The 20253-nt window shown below is 37.7% G+C and overlaps 1 protein-coding gene across 1 annotated transcript in view; it reads left to right on the forward strand.

Annotated features, from left to right (window-relative positions):
* Window positions 1-3547: 3547 nt before the first annotated feature.
* LOC102849896 (cytidine monophosphate-N-acetylneuraminic acid hydroxylase-like) overlaps window positions 3548-20253 on the forward strand; it is a 116465-nt gene continuing 99759 nt past the window's right edge. Inside the window, exons 1-2 of the mRNA XM_006888682.1 lie at window positions 3548-3771; window positions 7442-7533. Coding sequence (XP_006888744.1) covers window positions 3548-3771; window positions 7442-7533 — 316 coding nt within the window. The remainder of the gene's footprint in view (window positions 3772-7441; window positions 7534-20253) is intronic.

Below are 20253 nucleotides of genomic sequence, written 5' to 3' on the forward strand. Positions count from 1 at the left end.
GTAAAATTGTCATTGTCACAATATTGATTGAGTCTTCCTATTTGGAAGCAGGAGTGGCATCCACTTCCTAAATAACATGCTTTTGGAAACCCTATGAACTTTTATATATGCAAAACCAAGAGTCAAAATCATTCTCAATGGAGAATGACTAACAGTATTTTCCTTGTGAACTGGGACCAGACAATAAAAGACCTACATAAATGGAAAAATATTCCCTGTTCATGTATGTTGTTGTTGTTGATTGCCTTCGAGTCAAGCACAATTGATAGCAACCCTATGAACAAAAGGCTTGAAGACCCTCTACAACTGTTGACATTTATCAAAGTTCATAGGGGTTCTGAAAGTGTATGGTAATGATGTAATGACAGGCACATAGACCAATAGAACAGAAATGAGAACTCCTAAATGGAACCCAGCTATCTATGGTCAACTAATATTCGACCAGGATCTAAAACCTATCAAATGGAGAAATGGCAACATCTTTAACAAATGGTACTAGCATAACTGAACTGCTTCCTATAGAAAGCTGAAACAGGTGAGCTCTGGTGGCCTACTGTCAAGAAGTTGCACTGCAATCCCAGAGAAAGCTGAAACAGCATTCACATTTCACACTATAAACAAAACAAAAACAAAAACAAAAAACAAACACAAAAAAATCCCCAATTCAAGGTGAATCAGAACCCTGGGACTAAATCCTACAGGGTCTCCACAAGAAAAAGACTGAGAATACAATTCCAAATGGGCAAAAGACATGAAAAGAATTTTCACAGAGGAAGATACTCAGATGGCCAACAGACACATAAAGAACTTCTCAGAATCACTGGCAATAAGAGAGGTGTAAATCAAAACCACAGTGAGATACTATCTCACCCAAGTAGCAGGGGCAGATACTATCTCACCCAAGTAGCAGGGGCAGAGTTTTAACAGAAGAGCAAGTAATACATGTTGGAGAGGATGTGGAGAGATAGGAACTCTTATAAACTGTTGGTGGGATTACATAATGGTACAATCACTCTGGAAGACAGTTTGGCACATTCTCAAAAAACTGACTATAGAAATTTCATATGACCATGCTATTCCACTGTTTAGAATATACCCCAAGAAAATGAGAACCAAGGCACAGAGACTTGTACACTCTTGTTCATAGCAGTGTTATTCACCATCGCAAAAACATGGAAACAGCCCAAACGTCCAACCACAATCAAATGGATTGAGAAATCATGATATATTCATGCAATGGAATACTATGCAGCATGCAGGAACAATGATTTTGTAAATCACTATCTAACTTGGGAGGCACTGAAGAGTATTATGATAAGTAAACTCAGTTCCATAAGGATAAATACTGTATGAGACCATTTTTATATACTGTGTATGAGAATCCAAGGCGGGAGGGTGGGAACAGAGGGATGAGGATGGGCAGGGGTAATGGTGTTGGTGTTGGTTAATCATAGGGTCGCACAATTTGATGAGTCGAGGGTAAAGCAAGTGAGGAAGATCCAAAGTGAAAAACAATGTATACAAAATTTGTAAGTAAACCAGTATAAAAGAACAGTTTTATTTAAAAAATGAAATTAAAAAAAATACTACCATAGCAGTAATTAAGAAATAAAAATTTGCTGCACTGGGAAAAATATGCTGTCAATGACCTCTCCAGAGAGCTAAACCACAAGGTTATCAATTTAAAGACTTAGGTGCACCTGTTTTACTTAAGCAGATTGTTAGACACACGGTGTTGATCCATTTCCTTGAGGCTCTTTTCCTTCACTGACCCTCTGCTTTTCCAAACATGATGTCCTTTTCCAGGGACTGGCTTTTCCTGATAACGTGCCCAAAGTATATGAAAAGAAGTCTCACCATCCTTGCCTCTAAGGAACATCTTCTAAGACAAATTTGTTTCTTCCTTTAGAAGACTGTGATATATGCAGTGTTATAAAATAGCTAGTAAAGACATTATTTTTTAGGGCAGTTTTAGATGTACAGAAAAAAATGAGCGAATGACAGGTCAGGTTCTCAAATACACCACATTCCATTTCTTCTCATTAGTATTTGTATTGAACTCACTGCCACAGAGTTGATTCTAACTCACAGAAAAGTCTGGTAAAACGGGCATTCTATTATTAACAGCTGCACTGTAAATAGTGTACTTAGAGATGGGAATTTGAGAAACATCACACCTGCGGTTTGCTTGAAAGACATATGTAGTAACAAGTGTTCTGTAAGAGGCTGGAGCTTTCAGTGCCGGCTGGTCGGGGAGATACTAAAATTGAGTACAGTGGGAGGAGAGATAGGAGAGGTGCTTTTGAGGACAAGCCAGATAAAGTGTGAATGGTTAAATTGTGGGGATAAATAACTAGAAAAAAATGCAGAAAAGTTAATAGAGCAGAGTGCCAGGCATGCTATGTTACAATGCACACCAAATAGTCAAACACTACACTTGGAGCAACTTAGAAGGTAGGAGGCAGTGATTGAGTTCTATTTGAACTTTAAGGGTGATGGTGACAGAAGGAACTGCCTTTTTAGGCAGGTTCAAAGGTGAGGAAGTGGGGTAGAACATAGAGCTTATTGGAACTAAGGGGTAGTTTGGGGCTTTGAAAGAGGTGTGGCCCAGATGAAGCAGCATGAGCGGAAACGATAGTAACTGGGGCAGCAAACATCCTTACTAGGCAAACTCCCGTGAGAACTTTTAAGCAAGAGAAGCGAAAAGAGCAACTGCCATTCTTTTGAAATACTGGAGAGAGGAGCCAGCAGACGATGGGCAGGCAAGTGAGAGGGACGTTCAACAGGATGGACAATTAAATGAGGGGATAAAGTACACCATCAGGAAGCCTCCAAGCTTGTTACTTGAGAGGGAAACTCCCCAGAGCCAGAAAAACAGACCTGTTTCTATCAAGGCAATATTAACTCATGACAACCGTGTATACTACAGAGTAGAACTGCTTCACTGAGATTTTTTGGTTATATTCTTTAAGGAAGCAGCAGACTTTTCTTCCATGTTTCTGTGAGGTGGGTTTGAACTGCTGTCCTTTAAGTTAGCGGTGGTGTTATGTGCAGTCAAGTTGGAACTGATTCACTAATAGCACGTCCAGCAGGTTTTCGAGGCAGTGAATTGAACAGGAGAAATTGTCCATCTTTCTCCAATGGAGCAGTGGGTGAATTTGAACTGAGCACCTTTGAGTTGGCAGCATAGCTCCTTACCACTAGGCCACTGTTATTGTTGTGTGCCGTCAAACTGGAATGGACCCATATCTGGCCCGCCAGTAGGTTTACAGAGGCAGTAAATCACACGGGAGGAAATTGCCCATCTTTCTCCCACAGAGCAGCTGATGGATTCAAACCACATGGTTTGGGGATTGTGGAGCAGCTTCTTACTACTAAGCCACTGAACTAGACCACTAGTAGAATGCAAACCATTTGCAACACTCTTGGTCCTAGGCAATTGAAAGTAGGCTACTTAAAAAAATATTTAAATGAAAACTATTTATTGGTGCTGCCATTTGGAATTATTCTTTCTTCCAACCTACTGTTACTAATGTTTCACCTCAAAATGTTTACCTTTTTCAAAAGCATTGAACAAACAACTGAGATCCTATTATGCCTATCACCTGCTGAAGCTGGCAATCTCAAGGAAGGAATCAATTTTTTGCAAAATAAGAGCACTGGCAAAAGCTACATCCTCTACAAGAATAAAAGCTGTCTGAAGGCATGCAAGAACCTGTGCAAGCATCAAGGTGGCCTTTTCATAAAGGACATCGAGGACTTAGATGGAAGGTACCAAAGGCTTTTACTTTCTCACTACTTTTGCAATGGGACTTGGCAGGAAATGTGCTCATTTAAGAAATGAATGAAGCCAATCAATCAAGTTCTTCTAATAAATTTAGTAACTTTAGCTTATTTAGGACACCACTATGACCTCAAAATTTTATAACCTCTACTTAATTTTCCTCTCTTACCAGAGTTCTTACTTACAATTTATGCTTAACTGGTCATTATTAAGCCTTCTAGAGAAAGTATTTATTATTTATGTATGTGTGGGGGGGGGAAGGGCTACTTTTCAGTTCAGGCGGAAGGGTGTAGTTTTCTTTTCTCCCTTACCCAGAAGTGTGTGTGTGTGTGTGTGTGTGTGTGTAGGAGTGGGGTAGTAGGGTACTGCCTCCTTCCCTCAGGAGGGATAGTATTTCAGGCTCACTAGTTGAAAAAATAAATGGCAGGAACACAGTCTCCACCACCATGACCCCAATCTCGCACCCAACTGTCCCTGCCTTGAACTCTTCCCACTATTTCTTAAGAGTGATTTATTACTGCATTTTCCTTACATTTCAGTTGATTTACTGCATACTTATCAGCTTCAGTAGTGTTGGCAAGTGTGTGAGGGAGACCAGAAAGTTATTGCATTTCATTGTTCTTAATGATGCTTACGAAATAGCCATGCTTTCTATCAGAGCCAGAGACTTTGTGAGAGAATGCCTTATACGTCTGATCTTCAGCACCAGCAGTGTAAAAGTGGGTGGCAGAATCTTTAAGCTCTCTTCGGTCTACCTTGACCTATGTGATTTAGTCACTTAGGTGTGCTTTCTTCTTCCATTGTTGTATCAGTCTTGTTCCTCAGGTTATCTGTAGGCATTTGGGTATTATTGTATTCAGCAGGAACTGGGTCGTTGACCAAAAGTTTCCTGCTGTTATTGTATAGAAGTCAGTCATCCCAATCTAGAATGTTCACACACCTGCACCTTGCTTCACTGCATTTGACAGAGTTTCAAGAGTCAGCCTCATATATTATTAGATATTTAAATGTTAACTGCCCTTGCACCTGTTGTTTGTTTGGCTCCTTAGAGAGGGACACCAAATTTAGCAAATGAAAATACAGAGTACAGAGAAATTTGAATTTCAGAGAAACAATGAACAAATACACAATAATACAAACATGTCCCAAGTGGAATGTACTTTAGCTAGCAACTCTAATCTTAAAAGGCTGTTTAGGTAATTTGCTGACAACCTTATTTTTATTTCCATTCATATTCTCAGTGGATACAGGTCAGAGGAACCTCAGAAGTAGTTCTATCACTGCTCAACTTATGTTACCACTCAAGGTTTTACATTCTAAGTATTTCAGTCTGAAGCTCTGGTTTTCTTCTCATCTTTAATCTACAGTTTACCGCTTCTTGGTGGGCAGTTTCTCACGGTGCCAACAGTGCCAGTCATTAGGAAAGGGGAAGAGCTTAGTGGCTAAGACTTTGATATCTTGCCCTAGATGCCCAATTTTGAAGACTGGCTGACTCCCTTACCAGCTCAGTAATTTTGGCTAAGTTTCTTAATTTCCTGGGCATCAGTCTTCTCATCCATTAGATCTATTAAGCTCAACCCAACTTAGTTCATTGCTGTTGGGTCAGAAATGACTCATACCTGGCCCTCCAGTGGGTTTAACCAGAAGCTATAAATAACACAGGAGGATATTGTTTCTTTTTTCTCCCTCAGGCAGTAGAGTCTAACCACCTGCTTTAGGGTTGGGGTTTGGGGTAGCACAACATTTTGCCCATTAGGCCACCAGAGCTATAAAATGTAGATGATGATATTACCCATTTAGTGGGCTTTTTGAAGGAATGAACCAGTTTTAAACTTGAACACTTTAAAAAAAATGTCACAAGGTATTCAATATAATGCTCATTACTCTTGCTATTATATCACAAACTGCTTGTGCAGCTGATGTACAGGTAGCCCATTTAAAGAGTAGCCAGATTTTTCTTGAACCTGTCTTGTTTATCTTAACTTGGTGATAGCTGTACCACCATCCTAGTCTCTCCCTCCTTAATGCAGAAGCTTGGTATCGTTGGCTAGATGTACTTTCCGCTGATTTTGATGCCAGGCTAACTCGGAGATGATACCCTTTCAGCTTTCATGAATATGAGGAACTGTTTCCAGCTTTAGTCACATATTCAATTTACCAAGGATGTATATGTTGAAACAGAATCTAGAGGACCTTATAAAGCACCCCTCTCTCTCCCGCTCTGTGTTCGTATGTCTCTACTTGAGTTGTCTGTGCAGCACATGTTTCTGAATATTCTTTTCCAGGATACAATCAGGGACAAGGACCTAGCTGTTAACACCATCCCTGGCTCAATCACTTTAGTTCTTAGCACTTAATAATCAAGGTCAGCAAGTCTCATAAGATATGAATCTAACTTTTAAAGTTTTAATGATTCTTTTTTTAAAACATAATCTCTCTTACTGTGAAACTCTTGCCACAATTTCCTCTTTTTAGCTCCACTCTGCTGAAAGCCTGCTGTAGGCTATTCATAATAAGAAAAGAAGTATCATAACATAAACCTTTTAAATATGATATGAAATTCTCAGCTTGCTTTATAATCAGAAAGAATATGTGAAAAAAGAATTCTGGGTATAATGAAGTTATGGGAAAATCCCCATGTTTCATTTATATGTTAAAGTAGTTATTTCCATTTTAAAACATTTAATGTTTCTGGTTTGATATTATCTCCATACATTTTCATAGACATTTATTTTTTTTATCTTTTACAAAGTCACCGGAAACTTTATCAGACCAAAGAGAAGAAATGAAAACTATTTATACTCCACCTCTAACTGACACATACCCCACCCCTCTCAGTCTTGGGGAGAAATGATAAAATACTAGGAAGTCTGTTTAGTTAAGATCTATTTCTAACTCTGAAATAAGACTGTCAGTGTTAGCATATAAAGCCACAGACATTTGATTACATTTGAATTCTAAATAAACAACAAATATTTTTCATTATCAGTAGAACATAAATAGTGCATTTGGGGGAAGAAAAAAACCCCAAACCCAACAAACAAACCCATTGCCATCAACTTGACACTAATGCATAGCAATCCTCTGTCAAGTTTTCCAGGCTGCAGTTCTTTAGGGGAGGGGACTGCTTATCTTTCTTCCTTGGAACAGCTAGTTAGATTTGAACCACCGACTTGGTTAGCTGTGTTACACTCTATGATACCAAAGCTCCTTCAAATGTTCCACGGGACACACATATGGTTAAAATTATTCATTGTTTATCTGAAATTAAAATTTAATTGTGTATCTTCTGTTTTATTTGGTAACTTTTCTCTGAAATCTTAACTATAAAAGAATCTTTTCTCTTTGAAAAACAAAAATTTTAGTCTAACAGCTAATTTAGCTTTCATAAGAGTCATTATTTTGTTGATCTCTAAAATATTATTCTGTCCCTTGGAGTTTATGTTAATTTTTAAAATCTATCAGTGATCTGTTTATATTTTCTTGGATGTCTAGATAATAGCTATTAAAAGGTTTTATTTTATGCATTTTTAAATGCATATAACTAATTGAACTTAATGATATTAAATATTACAAAAGAATATAACTAAGCCTAATTAAGATCAATTTTTATTTTTACTACTTAATAATCTTTAGTACATTTTTCTAAAAATCCAGGTCTGTTAAATGTACAAAGCACAACTGGAAGTTAGATGTAAGCACCATGAAATATGTCAACCCTCCAGGAAGCTTCTGCCAAGATGAACTGGGTAAATATCATCTATATTGATAAGTGTGTTCTGTTGTTATTGTCATCAGGGGTCCTTTTTGTTAATTTGTTTCCAGTCTCGCTTGAAGCTTTGAGTACATTCTGGTTTTAAATTCTCTGGGTATAAGATTTTACATATCTATATTATTGTTTTTAGGTGCCATTAAGTCAACTATGTCTCACTGAGGCCCAATGACCACAGATCAGAACCTTGACCTAGCCTGTACCATCCTCACAGTCTCTGATATGCTTGAGCCTGTTGTCATAGTCACTGTGTCAGTCCATCTTGTTGAGGTTATTCCTTTCTTTCTCTGACCCTTCACCATTGCAAGCATGCTATCTTGTTCAAAGGACTGGCCCCTCCTGACATGTCCAAAGTATGAAACAAAGTTTCACCATTTTTTGACTCTACGGAGCAATTCTATTATACTTCTTCAAGATAGATTTGTTTCTTTGGAAGTTAATGGAATATTCAGTATCCTTCTCCAACATTACAATTCAAAGGCATCAATTCTTCTGTCATTCTTATTTGTTTTCTAACTTTCAGATGCATAGGAAACAGTTGAAAATACCATGATGTGGATTAGGCACACCTTAGTCTTTAAGCTGACATCCTCATTCTTTACAATATTAGAAAGGATCTTAACAGCAAATTTCTGGGTGCAACACTTCTTTTGACCTCTTGACTGCTATTGTCATGGGTGTTGATTATTGTTGTTATGCGCCATCAAGTCACCTGTGACTTATAAAAACCCTGCCCTATCCTGAGCCATTCTCACTGTCTCTGACAAGTCTATCTCCATTACCTCAGTTACTGCGTCAATCTGTATCATTTAAAGTCTTCCTCTCTTATGCTGTCCCTCCATCTTCTCAAGCCTGATGATCTTCTGCAAAGACTGGTCCCTCCTGGCCACATAACCAAAGTATGTGAGACAGAGCTTCAAAATCCTTGCCTCCAAGGAACATTTGGTTTTCACCCTTGTTTGTTCCCTTGGCACTCCACAGTATGTTCAAAACTCTTCTCCAGCACCACAACTCAAAGACATCAGTTCTTCTTCTGTCATCCTTAGTCACTGGGCAGCTCTCTAATGCATAGCAAGTAATTATGAAGACCATAGCCTGGATCAAGCACACCTTGGTCTCCAGACTGATATCATTGCTCTTGAGCATTTTGGAGGGGTCCTGACAGAAGATTTCCCAAATGCAATTCATCTTTTTATTTCCAACTGCTGGTGCCAAGCATGATGGTTGTGGAACTGAGCAAGCTGAAATTCTTAACAACCTCAATCTCTTCTCCATCCATCATGCTGCTGCCAATTGGTCCAGTGGTGAGAATCTTTGTCTTCTTGATTTTGAGCTTCGATACATTTTGAAGACTACAGTCCTTGACCTTCTGTAGCAAATATTTCAGGTCTTCCTAGGTTTTGCCAAACAATGTTGTGTCGTCTGCATAATGCAGGTTATTGTTGACTCTTCCTCCATTCCTCCTGATGCTACATTCCTCTTCATAAAGTCCAGACTTCCAAATGGTCTGTTTTGAATATAGATTGAAAAGGTACAGAGACAGGACATATCCCTGACACATTCTTTTCCTGATTTTAAACCATGCAGTGCTTCCTCACTCTGTTCTGAGGACTGCTTCCTGGTCCAAGTATAGGTTTCACACGAGCACAATCAAGGGTTCTGGGATTCCCATTCTACTCAAGGTTAGCCACAGTTTGATCCACACAGTCAAGGACCTTAACATAGTCAATAAAACACAGATAGACATTTCTCTTGTACTCTTTGGTTTCAGCCAAGATCCCTCTGACATTGATGATGATGTCCCTAGTGTTAAGGCCTCGTCTAAAGCCAGATATATCTTTTTTTTCCTTTTCTGGTAATTCTCTGTCAATGGACCGTGTCAGTCATTTTTGAGTTCTTTTCAACCGGATTTTGCTTGCATGCGGTATTAGTGTTATTGCTCAATAATTTCCATACTCTTATCTGGTCACATTTTTTGGGAATGGGAGTAAATATGGATCTCTTTCAGCCAAGGAGTTGTCCTCAAGATGTGTTGGCACAACCTGGTGAGCATGTCCAAGGTCACATCTGTTTGTTGAAATACATCAGTTGATATTCCATCAGCTCCTGGGGCCTTGTTTTTTTGCCAATTCCTTTAGAGCAGCTTGAACTTCCTCCTTCATTATCATTGCCTCTTGACCATAAGTTGTTTCATGAAATTCTTCTGTGTCAGCCAATCTGTTTTGGTACAGTGACCCTCTGTACTCCTTTCATCTTATTTTAATGTATCCTGGATCATTCAGTATTCTGCCCATAGCATCCTTAAGTATTGCAACTTGAGATCTTGCAACTTAAAAAATGCCTAAAAGTTCATCCCCTTTGATTTTCTGAGTCTAGCTCTTTGAACATGTCTTTCTAATCATTTGCTCTATCTTCCCACACTGCCTTTTGAAATCTTCAGTTCAGCTTCTTAACTTTCTGATCTCTTTATTTTGTTTTGGCTTGTTGGCACTGTAGTACAATATTTGGAATCTCTTCTGACATCTATCTTGGTCTTCTCTTCTGTCTTTGTAATGACCCTTTGCATTCCCCATGGATAATATTCTTGATATCCTCCCACAGCTCACCCAGTCTTTTCTGTTTTTAATTTTATTTTATTAATTTTAATGAATATTTACAGAGAGTTTGGATTTCCATTCATTCACGGTTGCAGTTTTCTCCCTTCCCCGCACCGTCCCCCCCCCCCCCCCCCCCCCCCCCCCCCCCCCCCAGTTCGCTCTTCTCTTTGAAAAGTAAAAGAAAATTTCTTTCATTGGTATACAATCCACCTACCCCCTCCCCTCCACCCCGAGTACACTCCACTATGCAACCTTCATTCTGGACTCTTGTCATGACCATAATATCCATTCAAGGCCTCAGATTTGTTCCTGAGATTTTTTTTTTCTTTTAATTCAGCTGGGATATACTCAAAGACAAACTTTGGTCCTTGTGGCTTTAATTTTCTTTAGCTTCAATTTGAATTTGCGTATGAGTTGTTGATATTCTTTTTCCAAAATCAGCACTGACCCAGTTTCACAACTGATCTTGAGCTTCTCCAACAATTCTTTCCACAGATGTAATCTGCCCGATTACATTTTCTCTTTAGAAGAAGCCCAAGTGGTACAGTGAATATGTTCAGCTGCTGGGAAAAATATTAGTGGTTTGAGTCTACCAGACGAATTATTCTCAGATTCTGTGGTTTTCACTTGCAGATACCAGATTCTGATACCTTTTACTTCTTTGCATGGTGTTCTTTGAAATACAAGAAACTTTTATTTTGATGAATTCCAATTTACCCATTTATTTCCTCTTTCTTAATTTTGCTTGATTTATGTAGGGAACTATCTCCAGTCTTATGTTTTCATTTAAGAATTTTATAGTCTTTCAGAAACTCTATACTGTGTTTTGTGTAAAGCATTTGAATACTAGTAAAAAGATCTGTAGCTGGAACCCATTACCTATTTCAAGGGAGAAATTCCATTGCTGCAGCTATTCCATTGAGGCAGTCTGCTTAGACACAGATCTGTAGACTTGGAAACCAATGGAGCAGTCCTACACTATGATACAAAATCACAATAAATCAAAATTGACTTAATGGCAGTGGATATTTAAGTTTTTGACATATTTTGAGTTAATTTTTTTATATGATATGAGGTCAGGTTCAACATCATTCTTCTGTGAGTATTTTGTTGTCTCACATTATTTGTTGAAGACTGTTCTTTTCCAATAAAATTGTTCTCACATCTTGTTATGCAAATCAATTGACTACAAATGTAAAGATTTCTTTTTGCACCTTTAGTTTTCTTTGATCTATATATCTATCCTTATGCCAGTTCCAAACTGTTTCCACTACTAAATATTTGTGGTTAGTGTAGCTAAATGTTGTGAGAAACACTACAAGTTGACTACAAATCATAGTGACCCACTGAACAATGGATCTAAATCTTGTCCTATCCTGTGCCATCCTCATCATCTCTGATACACTTGAACCCATTGTTATAGTCACTGGTTGAAGCTATCTTGTTGAAGGCCTTTCTTTTTTTCTCTTAACCTCTACCTCTCCAGCATGTTGTCCCTTTATGTTTTCAAATTAAATTTTCATATATATTTAAAATCTGCTTATCAATTCATAGAGGTAAACAGCAACTAAAATATAAAGGAGATTGCACTGACTCTGTTCATCACTTTTAGGTACATTACTATCTGAATATTATTATATTTCAATCATGGAGAGCCTTTATATTTATGTAGGAAGTTAATTTCTTTCAACAGTGTTTTGTAATTTTCAAAGTATAAGTTTGCCCTTCTTATATTAAACTTACTCTCTTATTCTTTTTAGTGTTAATGTGGAGCTATTTTCTTCGAATTTTTGTTGCTTATCACTAGAATACAATTGATTTTTGTTCTATATTGATTTTGTATTCAAAAGCTTTGCTCTGCTAGTACTTTTTAATTGAGTACCTTATGATTTTCTATATACAAGGTCTTGTAATGTGTGAGTCAAAATAATGTTGCCTTTTCTTTTCTTGCTCAATTCCCATCTTGGTCTACTCTTAGATAAAAACTTCTAGTTTCTTATTATTAAGTATAATGTTATTGTTGTTGTTATGTGCTGTCGAGTCACTTGTGACTCATAGTGACCCTATGTACAAGAGCCCTAAACCCTGCTCTATCCTGTGCCAACCTCACTGTCTCTGACACACCTACTCCAATTACTCTAATCTCTGAATCAATCCATCTTACCAAGGGTCTTCCTCTCTTATGCTGTCCCTTCACTCTCCCAAACATGATGTCCCTCTGTAAGGACTGGTCCCTCCTTGCAACATGCCCAAAGTATGTCAGATGAAACTTCAGAATCCAAAGAGCAGCCTAGTTTCACCCTCTCTAGGACAAACCTGTTTGTTCTCCTAGCAGTCTATAGTATATTCAACATTCTTCTCCAGCACCACAGTTCAAAGGTATCAATTCTCTTTCTATCATCTCTAGCCACTGTCCAACTCTCTGATGCATAGTATGCAATTGCAAAGACTATGTCCTGAAACAGGTGGACCTTAGTCTCCAGCCTGACATGTTTACTCTTTAATACTCTGGAGAGGTCCCTGACAACTGACTTTCCCAATGCAATTCATCTCTTGATTTCCTGCTAGTACCAAGAGTGTTAACTATGGAGCCAAGCAAACTAAAACTGTCAATTATCTCAATCTCTTTACCATCCATAATGATGCTGCCAGTTGGCCTAGTGATGAGAATCTTTGTTTTCTTGATGTTGAGCTTCAGTCCATATTAAAGGTGGCAGTCCTTGACCTTCTGCAGCAAGCACCTCAGGTCCTCCTTAGTTTCAGCAAGCAGGGTTTTGTCATCTGCATAATGCAGGTTGTTGATGAATCTCCCTCCAGTCTTGATGCCACGAGGAGTCATACAGCCTAGCGTCCCAGATGATTGGTTCTGCATACAGATTGAAATGGTATGGAGACAGAATACATCCCTGGTCGACACCCTTCCCTGTTTTGAACCATGCAGTGTCTCCTTTCTCTATTCTCACGACTGCCTCTTGTTTCAAGTATAGGTTTCACATAAGCACAATCAAATGTTCTGGGGTTCTTCTTAGATGCCTTTAAACAGGTTGAATAAATTGCTTTTGTTCATAGAATAATTTTATTAAAAGTTGAATTTTGTCTAATTATTTTTGTATCAACTTAGATAATTTTATGTTTTATTTCTCCTTTGTTCTACTAATGTCTTTTATTACTTAGACTGGCTTGCAAATAACAAGCCAGCCCTGTATATCTAGGATAAACCTCACTTGGTCATGGTATAGTCCCCTTCCTTCCTTCCTTCCTTCCTTCCTTTGTTCTTTCCTCCCTTTCTTCCTTCCATTTTTTCATATTCTTCTTATATACTGCTGAATTCTATTTGCAAATATTTTGTTAAGGGAGCTCTGGCAAGAAGCTTAGCTATGGCTTGGCGGGAGGATGGGCAACCTCCTCCCATTCAAGCAACCGCCTCTGAAAACCTGCAGGAGGGCCAGCTGTGGGTCTGTTTAGATTCACACAACAACAACATTTAGTTACAGGTTTTTATATGTATTTCATTGGAAGTGTTGGTTTGATATTGGTGTCAGAATAATATTAAGCTTGTCGTATGAGTTTGGAAGTGATATTATCTTCTTTTATCTGTTGGGAGAGTCTGTGAAGGATTGTTGTTGATTATTTCCTAAATGTTTGGTTAAGTTCATTAATGAGGTTACATGTACCTAGATTTTTCTTTGTGAGAAGTCTTTAATTCTTACTTTAATTTTTTAAAACCTTGCTTTAGTTCTACTCTCATTTTCCATTTATTCTTGAGTCAATTTTGTTCATTTACTTCTCTCTAGCAATTCGATCTGAGTTACTGAACTTTTTGGCATACAATTATTTGTAGTATATTCATTTATATATTATTTCATTTACATAAGATCACTAATATTTTCTTTTTCATTACTGACTTAATTTTATCACTTTTTTAAAAATTCCTTTTTAAAAAGAATATTTTTTATTTTATACTCGTTTACTTACAAAGTCTTTGTACATTGATTTTCATACTGGAACGTTCCCATTTCCTTTACCCACACCTCCCTCTACTCATCAAATTGTGTGACTCTATTTAATATAATTAATTTGACCTCTCTTTTTATATGGTAATTCTAATGGGAGAAGGATTGGCAATCTCCTTCTATGCAATTAACTGCCTCTGAAAACCCACTGGAGGGTCAGCTATGGGTTGGTTCCAACCCGAAGGTAAAGCGACAAACAACAACAACAACAACAATTCTAACTAAAGATTTATAATTTTAAAAATTCTTTTCAAATAACCAATTTTTTGTTTCATTGAGTTTTTCTCTTATTTTTCTATTCAGTTTCTGCTTTGATCTTTGTTATTAAGTTTTCTTCTGATTGTTTTAATTTAATTTGCTTAGTTTTTTTAAGGTGGAACATAGGATTTGTTTATCAATAGGAATTTGTTCTCTTACAGATTATTGTTGTTGTCAGGTTCCATCCAGTAAGTACAACTCATAGTGACCCTATGAATTATAGCCCTGTTCTATCCTGTGCCATCCTACAATTTCTGACACACCTGAGCCCATTGCTGCAATTACTCTGTCTCTTACAGTTTAGGAAGCTCTAAGTCCAATTTCAGAGTGCCAGCTCTATGTGAAGACTTTTTGTCTTGATAAATTCTTAAGGAAAGCTGTTTTCTTTAACATTTGTAGACCCAACATTCCTTGGGACTTAAGTGTTTTCTGTCCCTCTGTGGTATTAGAAACCTAGGTCCAATAAGACACACTTCACTCTTGTCTATTATTTCTTCTAAATGTCTCCCACTTTCACTTACCATCTCCCCCTCTTATCTCTACTGATAGAAAAGATATCACTTAGTGATAGGAATGAGGCTGGAAATAGAATGATTGGATTTTGTCTTTTCAATGAGTTATTCATTGTAAATACATTTTTAAAAATACACAAACAATGACATTACACATGGATCTCAGCAGGCGGGCTGCATAGGAATTAGATTGACTACATCTGTGGAAGAAATAATTGAAGGAGCCCAACATTGACAGTCAAAACTTGGCTGGGATGGACTGTAGATCAGACCAGCAATTACTCATATGCAAGTTCAAATTGAGACTAAAGAAAATGAAATCCAGAAGAACCAATAAGATTTTGAATCTATTCCATCTGAATTTCAAGATCATCTTAGAAATACATTTTGAGACAGTGAGCAACAGTGATTGAAAACCAGGTAAGTTATGAGATAATATTGAGGATATAATTCATGAAGAGATTCTGTCATTACAAAGACAGAAGAGAAAGAAAAAACTGAAATGGTTGTCAGAAGAGACTGAAAATTCCACTACAGCACCAAGAAGCCAAAACAAAGGGAAAACATGCCAGAGTAAAGAGCTGAATAGAAGATTTCAAAGGGCAGCTCGAGAGGACAAAGCAACATATTATAATGAAATGTGCAGAAAACTGCAATTAGAGAATAAAGGGGAAGAATTCTCTTTGCATTTCTTATGCTGAAAGAACTGAAAAACAAATTTAAACCTCAAGTCACTATATTGAAAGAAGCTATGGACAGTATTTTGAATGACCCAGGAAGGATCAAGAGAAAATGGAGGGAATACACAGAATCTCTCTACCAAAAAGAACTGATTGACACTGAAAAATTTCAGAAGTACCATATGGGGAAGAGCCAATGGTAAGAAGAAGGAAAAGAAAGCTACATTGAAGGTATTGGCAAAAAAAATAAGGCCCTAGGAATCGATGGGATACCAATTAACTTGTCTCAATTAACAGATGCAGCTTTGAATGTGCAAACCAGACTATGCCAGGAAATTTGGAGGGCAGCTGTCTGGTCAACAGATTGGAAGAGGTCCATATTTGTTCTCATTCCCAAGAAAGGTGATTCAACAGAATGTGGAAACTATCTAATTATATCATTAACATCACATGCAAGCAAAATACTGCTGAAGATCGTTTAAAAGAATCACTAGAACAGTATATAGATGAGGAACTGACAGAAGTTCAAGCAGGATTTAGAAGAGGCTGAGGCACCAAGGACACCTTTGTTGATGTCATATGGATCCTAACTGAGATGTAAGGAGTACCAGAAGAAAGTCTATTTGTTTTTTATTTACTATGCAAAAGCATTTGACTGTGTGTATCATAAAAAGTTATGGCTGACGTTGAAAAGAATGGGAATTCTAGAGTACTTATTTGTGTTCATGTAAAACCAGGAGGCTGTTGTGTGAACAGACCAGGGAAATACTGCATGGTTTTAAATTAAGAAAGGAGTGTTTCAAGGTTGTATTCTCTCTCAATACCTATTCACTTTGTATGCTGAGCAAATTACTTGAGAAGTTGGACTCTTTAAAGAGGAATGTGGTATCAGGATTGGAGGGAGACTCATTAATGACCTACATCATGAAGATAATACAACTTTGCTTGCTGAAAGGAAGGAGAACTTGAAGCACTTTTTGCAGAAGATAAAGGAATGCAGCCTTTGGTATGGGTTGCATCTCAATGTTAAGAAAACAAAGATTCTTACCCCTGGACCAATACACAACACTATGACGAGTGGAAAAGAAATTGAAACCGTCAACAACTTCATCTTACTGAATCCACAATTAACACCCTTAGTACCAGGAGTCAGGAAATAAGGAGACGAATTGTACTGGAAAAGCCTGCAGTTAAGGACCTCTCCAAAGTACTGAGGAGTAATGATGTCAGTTTGAGGACTAAGGTGTGTCTGATTCAGGTCATCCTTTTTCTGATCACTTGCTATGTATATGAGAGTTGGACAATGAATAAGGATGACAGAAGAAGAGTTGATGCCTTTGAGTTGTGGTGTTGCAGAAGAGCACTGAACATCACATGGATGGCCAAAAGAACATAAAAATGTATCTAGGAGAGGGTATAGCCTGAGTGCTCTTTGGAGGCAAGGATGATGAAGCTTCACCTTACATACTCTGAGCATGTTGCTAGAAGGGGCTGTTCCTTGGAGAGGGACATGATGCTTGGGATGGTGGAGGGTCGGCAAAGGAGAGGAAGACCCTTGATCAGGTGGATTGACACAGTTACTGCCACAAGGGAAAGCAAAGTTTAACATGAATCAATGAACTCATTTGTCATAAACTGATTAATTAATTTAACCATCTTCACTTGAGATCCTAAATGACAGGAGGAGCCCATTGTCCATTCATTCATTCTTTAATGGCATTGCATGACCCTTTGCTTTTTTGGGTCATATTAATGTTTTCACTCTAATCTATCATACTGATATATATATATAAACCTGCCTTTTTGTCTCTTTGCTAACCAGCTCAAGGCATTCTTAGTCTCTTACATTTTATTCGTTCGAGGCAACAATAACATCTCATTGCTTTGATAATAACTTGTTTCTCCATTATAATGTTAATACTTTCCAAGTGTCTTTTCCAAATTATTTTTATGCTAGAAGCTAGAAGTTTCCATTTTGTATCTGTGTCTATTTAAATTTTCCACCAGAATTTTTTTCAATTGCTGGTGAATCTAGGTATCCTCTTTTATACTTGATAAATATTCTGTTCATTTTAATTACTTAGTTGTTTTTCTTTGTGTCCTAATGAATTGGAATACCTCGCTAACCTATTGCCATAGCACCTTTGATTAGATAGCAATTTCTCACTGGTTTGTGATCCCTCTTAAAGAGGTTCTTAAATATAAAAGGATTAAGTGTAGGCTGTAAATAAAAAACTTGATCATTTGAACCCCCCATGAGAGAAAGATAAGGCAGTTTGGAAGCTTCATGAGACAGTCCTGCTCAGTTCTACACTATATGAGTTGAAATTGACTTGATGGCAGTGAGTTTTATTATTGTCATATTTATCTTCTTGATTGTCCTTATGCCGATATTATTGCTTACTTATGATTTTCTACCATTCTTTTTTTTAATCTTCAACAAGATTTTTATTATGTGCAACATTGATGATATTGTTGAACAATTTTCTTCTCTAGTGGATCTTTTTTTAATGGATCAAGTATAAATCTCTTGCAGCCAGGTACCTATGCTTCTCATTTCTTGTGTAAACTGATGAGTGTGTTCCAGGCTGCTCCTGTTTGTGGAAAAACGTCAAACTTTTGGCACATCCCTTCCCTCGGTATCACTGGTTCTTGCACATAGGGTCTTCCAGCAATGGTTCAGTGATTTTTCTAGCTTTTTTTTTTTTTTTTTAGGTTTGGATAAGAGTGTACGTAGGAAATTTGTTCCCCATTCAACAATATATTCACAGAATCATAACATTTGCAATCCCTTCAATATACTAGCATCCTCTCAACTTTTCCCCTGTGCCTCCATTTCTGTTCACTTCCCTTTTTTGTCCCAACCTGGCCATCGAGACTTGTTTTGGGGCAGTGCTGCATTTTTGGTTGCCTTTGGTTGAACTTTTGGAGATGTATGTTCTTTATATGTTAGACGAAGCCCCAGAATCCTTGCCTCCAAGGAGCAGCCTGATTTAACCCTCTCCAAATAAATCTGTTTGTTTTCTTAGCAGTCCATGGTACACTCAATACTCTTCTCCAGCACCACAGCTCAAAGGCATCAATTCTCCTTCTATCCTTCCTAGTCATTGTCCAACTCCTTGGAGAGGGATATCATGCTGGGGAGAGTAGAGTGATGGCTCAAGAGGGTAAGACCTTCTATGAGGTGGATTGATTCAGTGACTTGGGTAATCGGGATGGGTGTGTCAGAGGCAGTGCGATTGGCACAGGATAGAGCCGGGTTTAGGGCTGTTGTACATAGGGCCACTATGAGTCACAAGCGACTCGATGGCACATAACAGCAACAACAACAATATGTTCTTTATAAATATTATTTATAGTATAGGTATTATCATTGACTACATAAGCCCCTTGTGTTGGCTGAAATTTGATCCCTGTGAGTGGATTTAGTCTAGGTTTCAAGGGTTTCTATGCTACATAGTCCAGGAGATTCCATTAATCTTTATCAGACCAGTATGTCTAATATTTATAATGCTTTTTAATTTTTATCTTCGTCTTTCTCCCACTCTGTCCAAGACATGTTCATAAATGTGAGTGGTCAGTAGTCAGGTGGAAGCCAGACATTATCTCATTCTGGTCTCTAGATGGTGAAGGATGTGGTTTACATGCCCATTTGTCCTTTGAACTAATTGTTTTCTGAGTCTGATTTTCTTCACTCTCCTTTGTTCTGGATGAGGAAAGACCAATAACTGTATCTTTTTTTTTTAAAAAAAATTATACTGGTTTGCTTACAAAGTTTGTATGCATTGTTTTTCACATTGAATCTTTCCCATTTCCATTACCTACCCCTCCCTCTACCCATTACATTGTTCAACGGTATGATTACTCTGCTGCCCATCCTCACCCTTCTGCTCCTACCCTCCCTCTTTGGATCCTCATACATGTTTTACTAGTTATCTTTTTATTTCTACAATAATGGTCTTATTCAGTATTTGTGCTTATGGGACTGAGTTCACTAAGCACAATGCTCTACAGTCCCTTCAAAGTTAGGTAGTAATTTTCAAAATAATTGCTTTTGAATGCTGCATAGTATTCCATAATGTGAATATACCGCAATTTCTCAATCCATCCTGCTGTGGTTGGACATTGGGCTGGCTGTTTCCATGTTCTTGCAATGGTGAATAACAATCCTATGAACATTGGTGTGCAAATCTCCATTTGTGTCTATGTTCTTATTTTCTCGGGGTATATTCCAAGCAGTGGAATAGTTGGGACATATGGAATTTCTATGTTCAGCTTTTTGAGAAAATGCCAAACTGCCTTCCAGAGTGGTTTTACCATTTTACAATTCCATTAACAGTGTGTAAGAGTTCCTATCTCATTACATTTTCTCCAACATTTATTATTTGCTCTCCTGTTAAACTTTGCCACTGCTAGTGGAGTGAGATAGTATCTCATTAAGATTTTAATTTGCAACTTCCTTATTGCCAGTGATTCTGAGTATTTCTTCATGTGTCTGTTGGCCATCGGAATATCTTCCTCTGTGAAAATTCTTTCCATGTCTTTGCCCATTTTGTGATTGGGTTATCATTCTTTTTCTTGTGGAGGCCTTGTAGGATTCTGTGAATTTGATAATATGAAACTCTTGTCTGAAATAG

The sequence above is a fragment of the Elephantulus edwardii genome, unplaced genomic scaffold, assembly GCF_000299155.1.
Source record: "Elephantulus edwardii isolate Elephantulus edwardi_28Jun2011 unplaced genomic scaffold, EleEdw1.0 scaffold00070, whole genome shotgun sequence".
Taxonomy (NCBI): domain Eukaryota; kingdom Metazoa; phylum Chordata; class Mammalia; order Macroscelidea; family Macroscelididae; genus Elephantulus; species Elephantulus edwardii.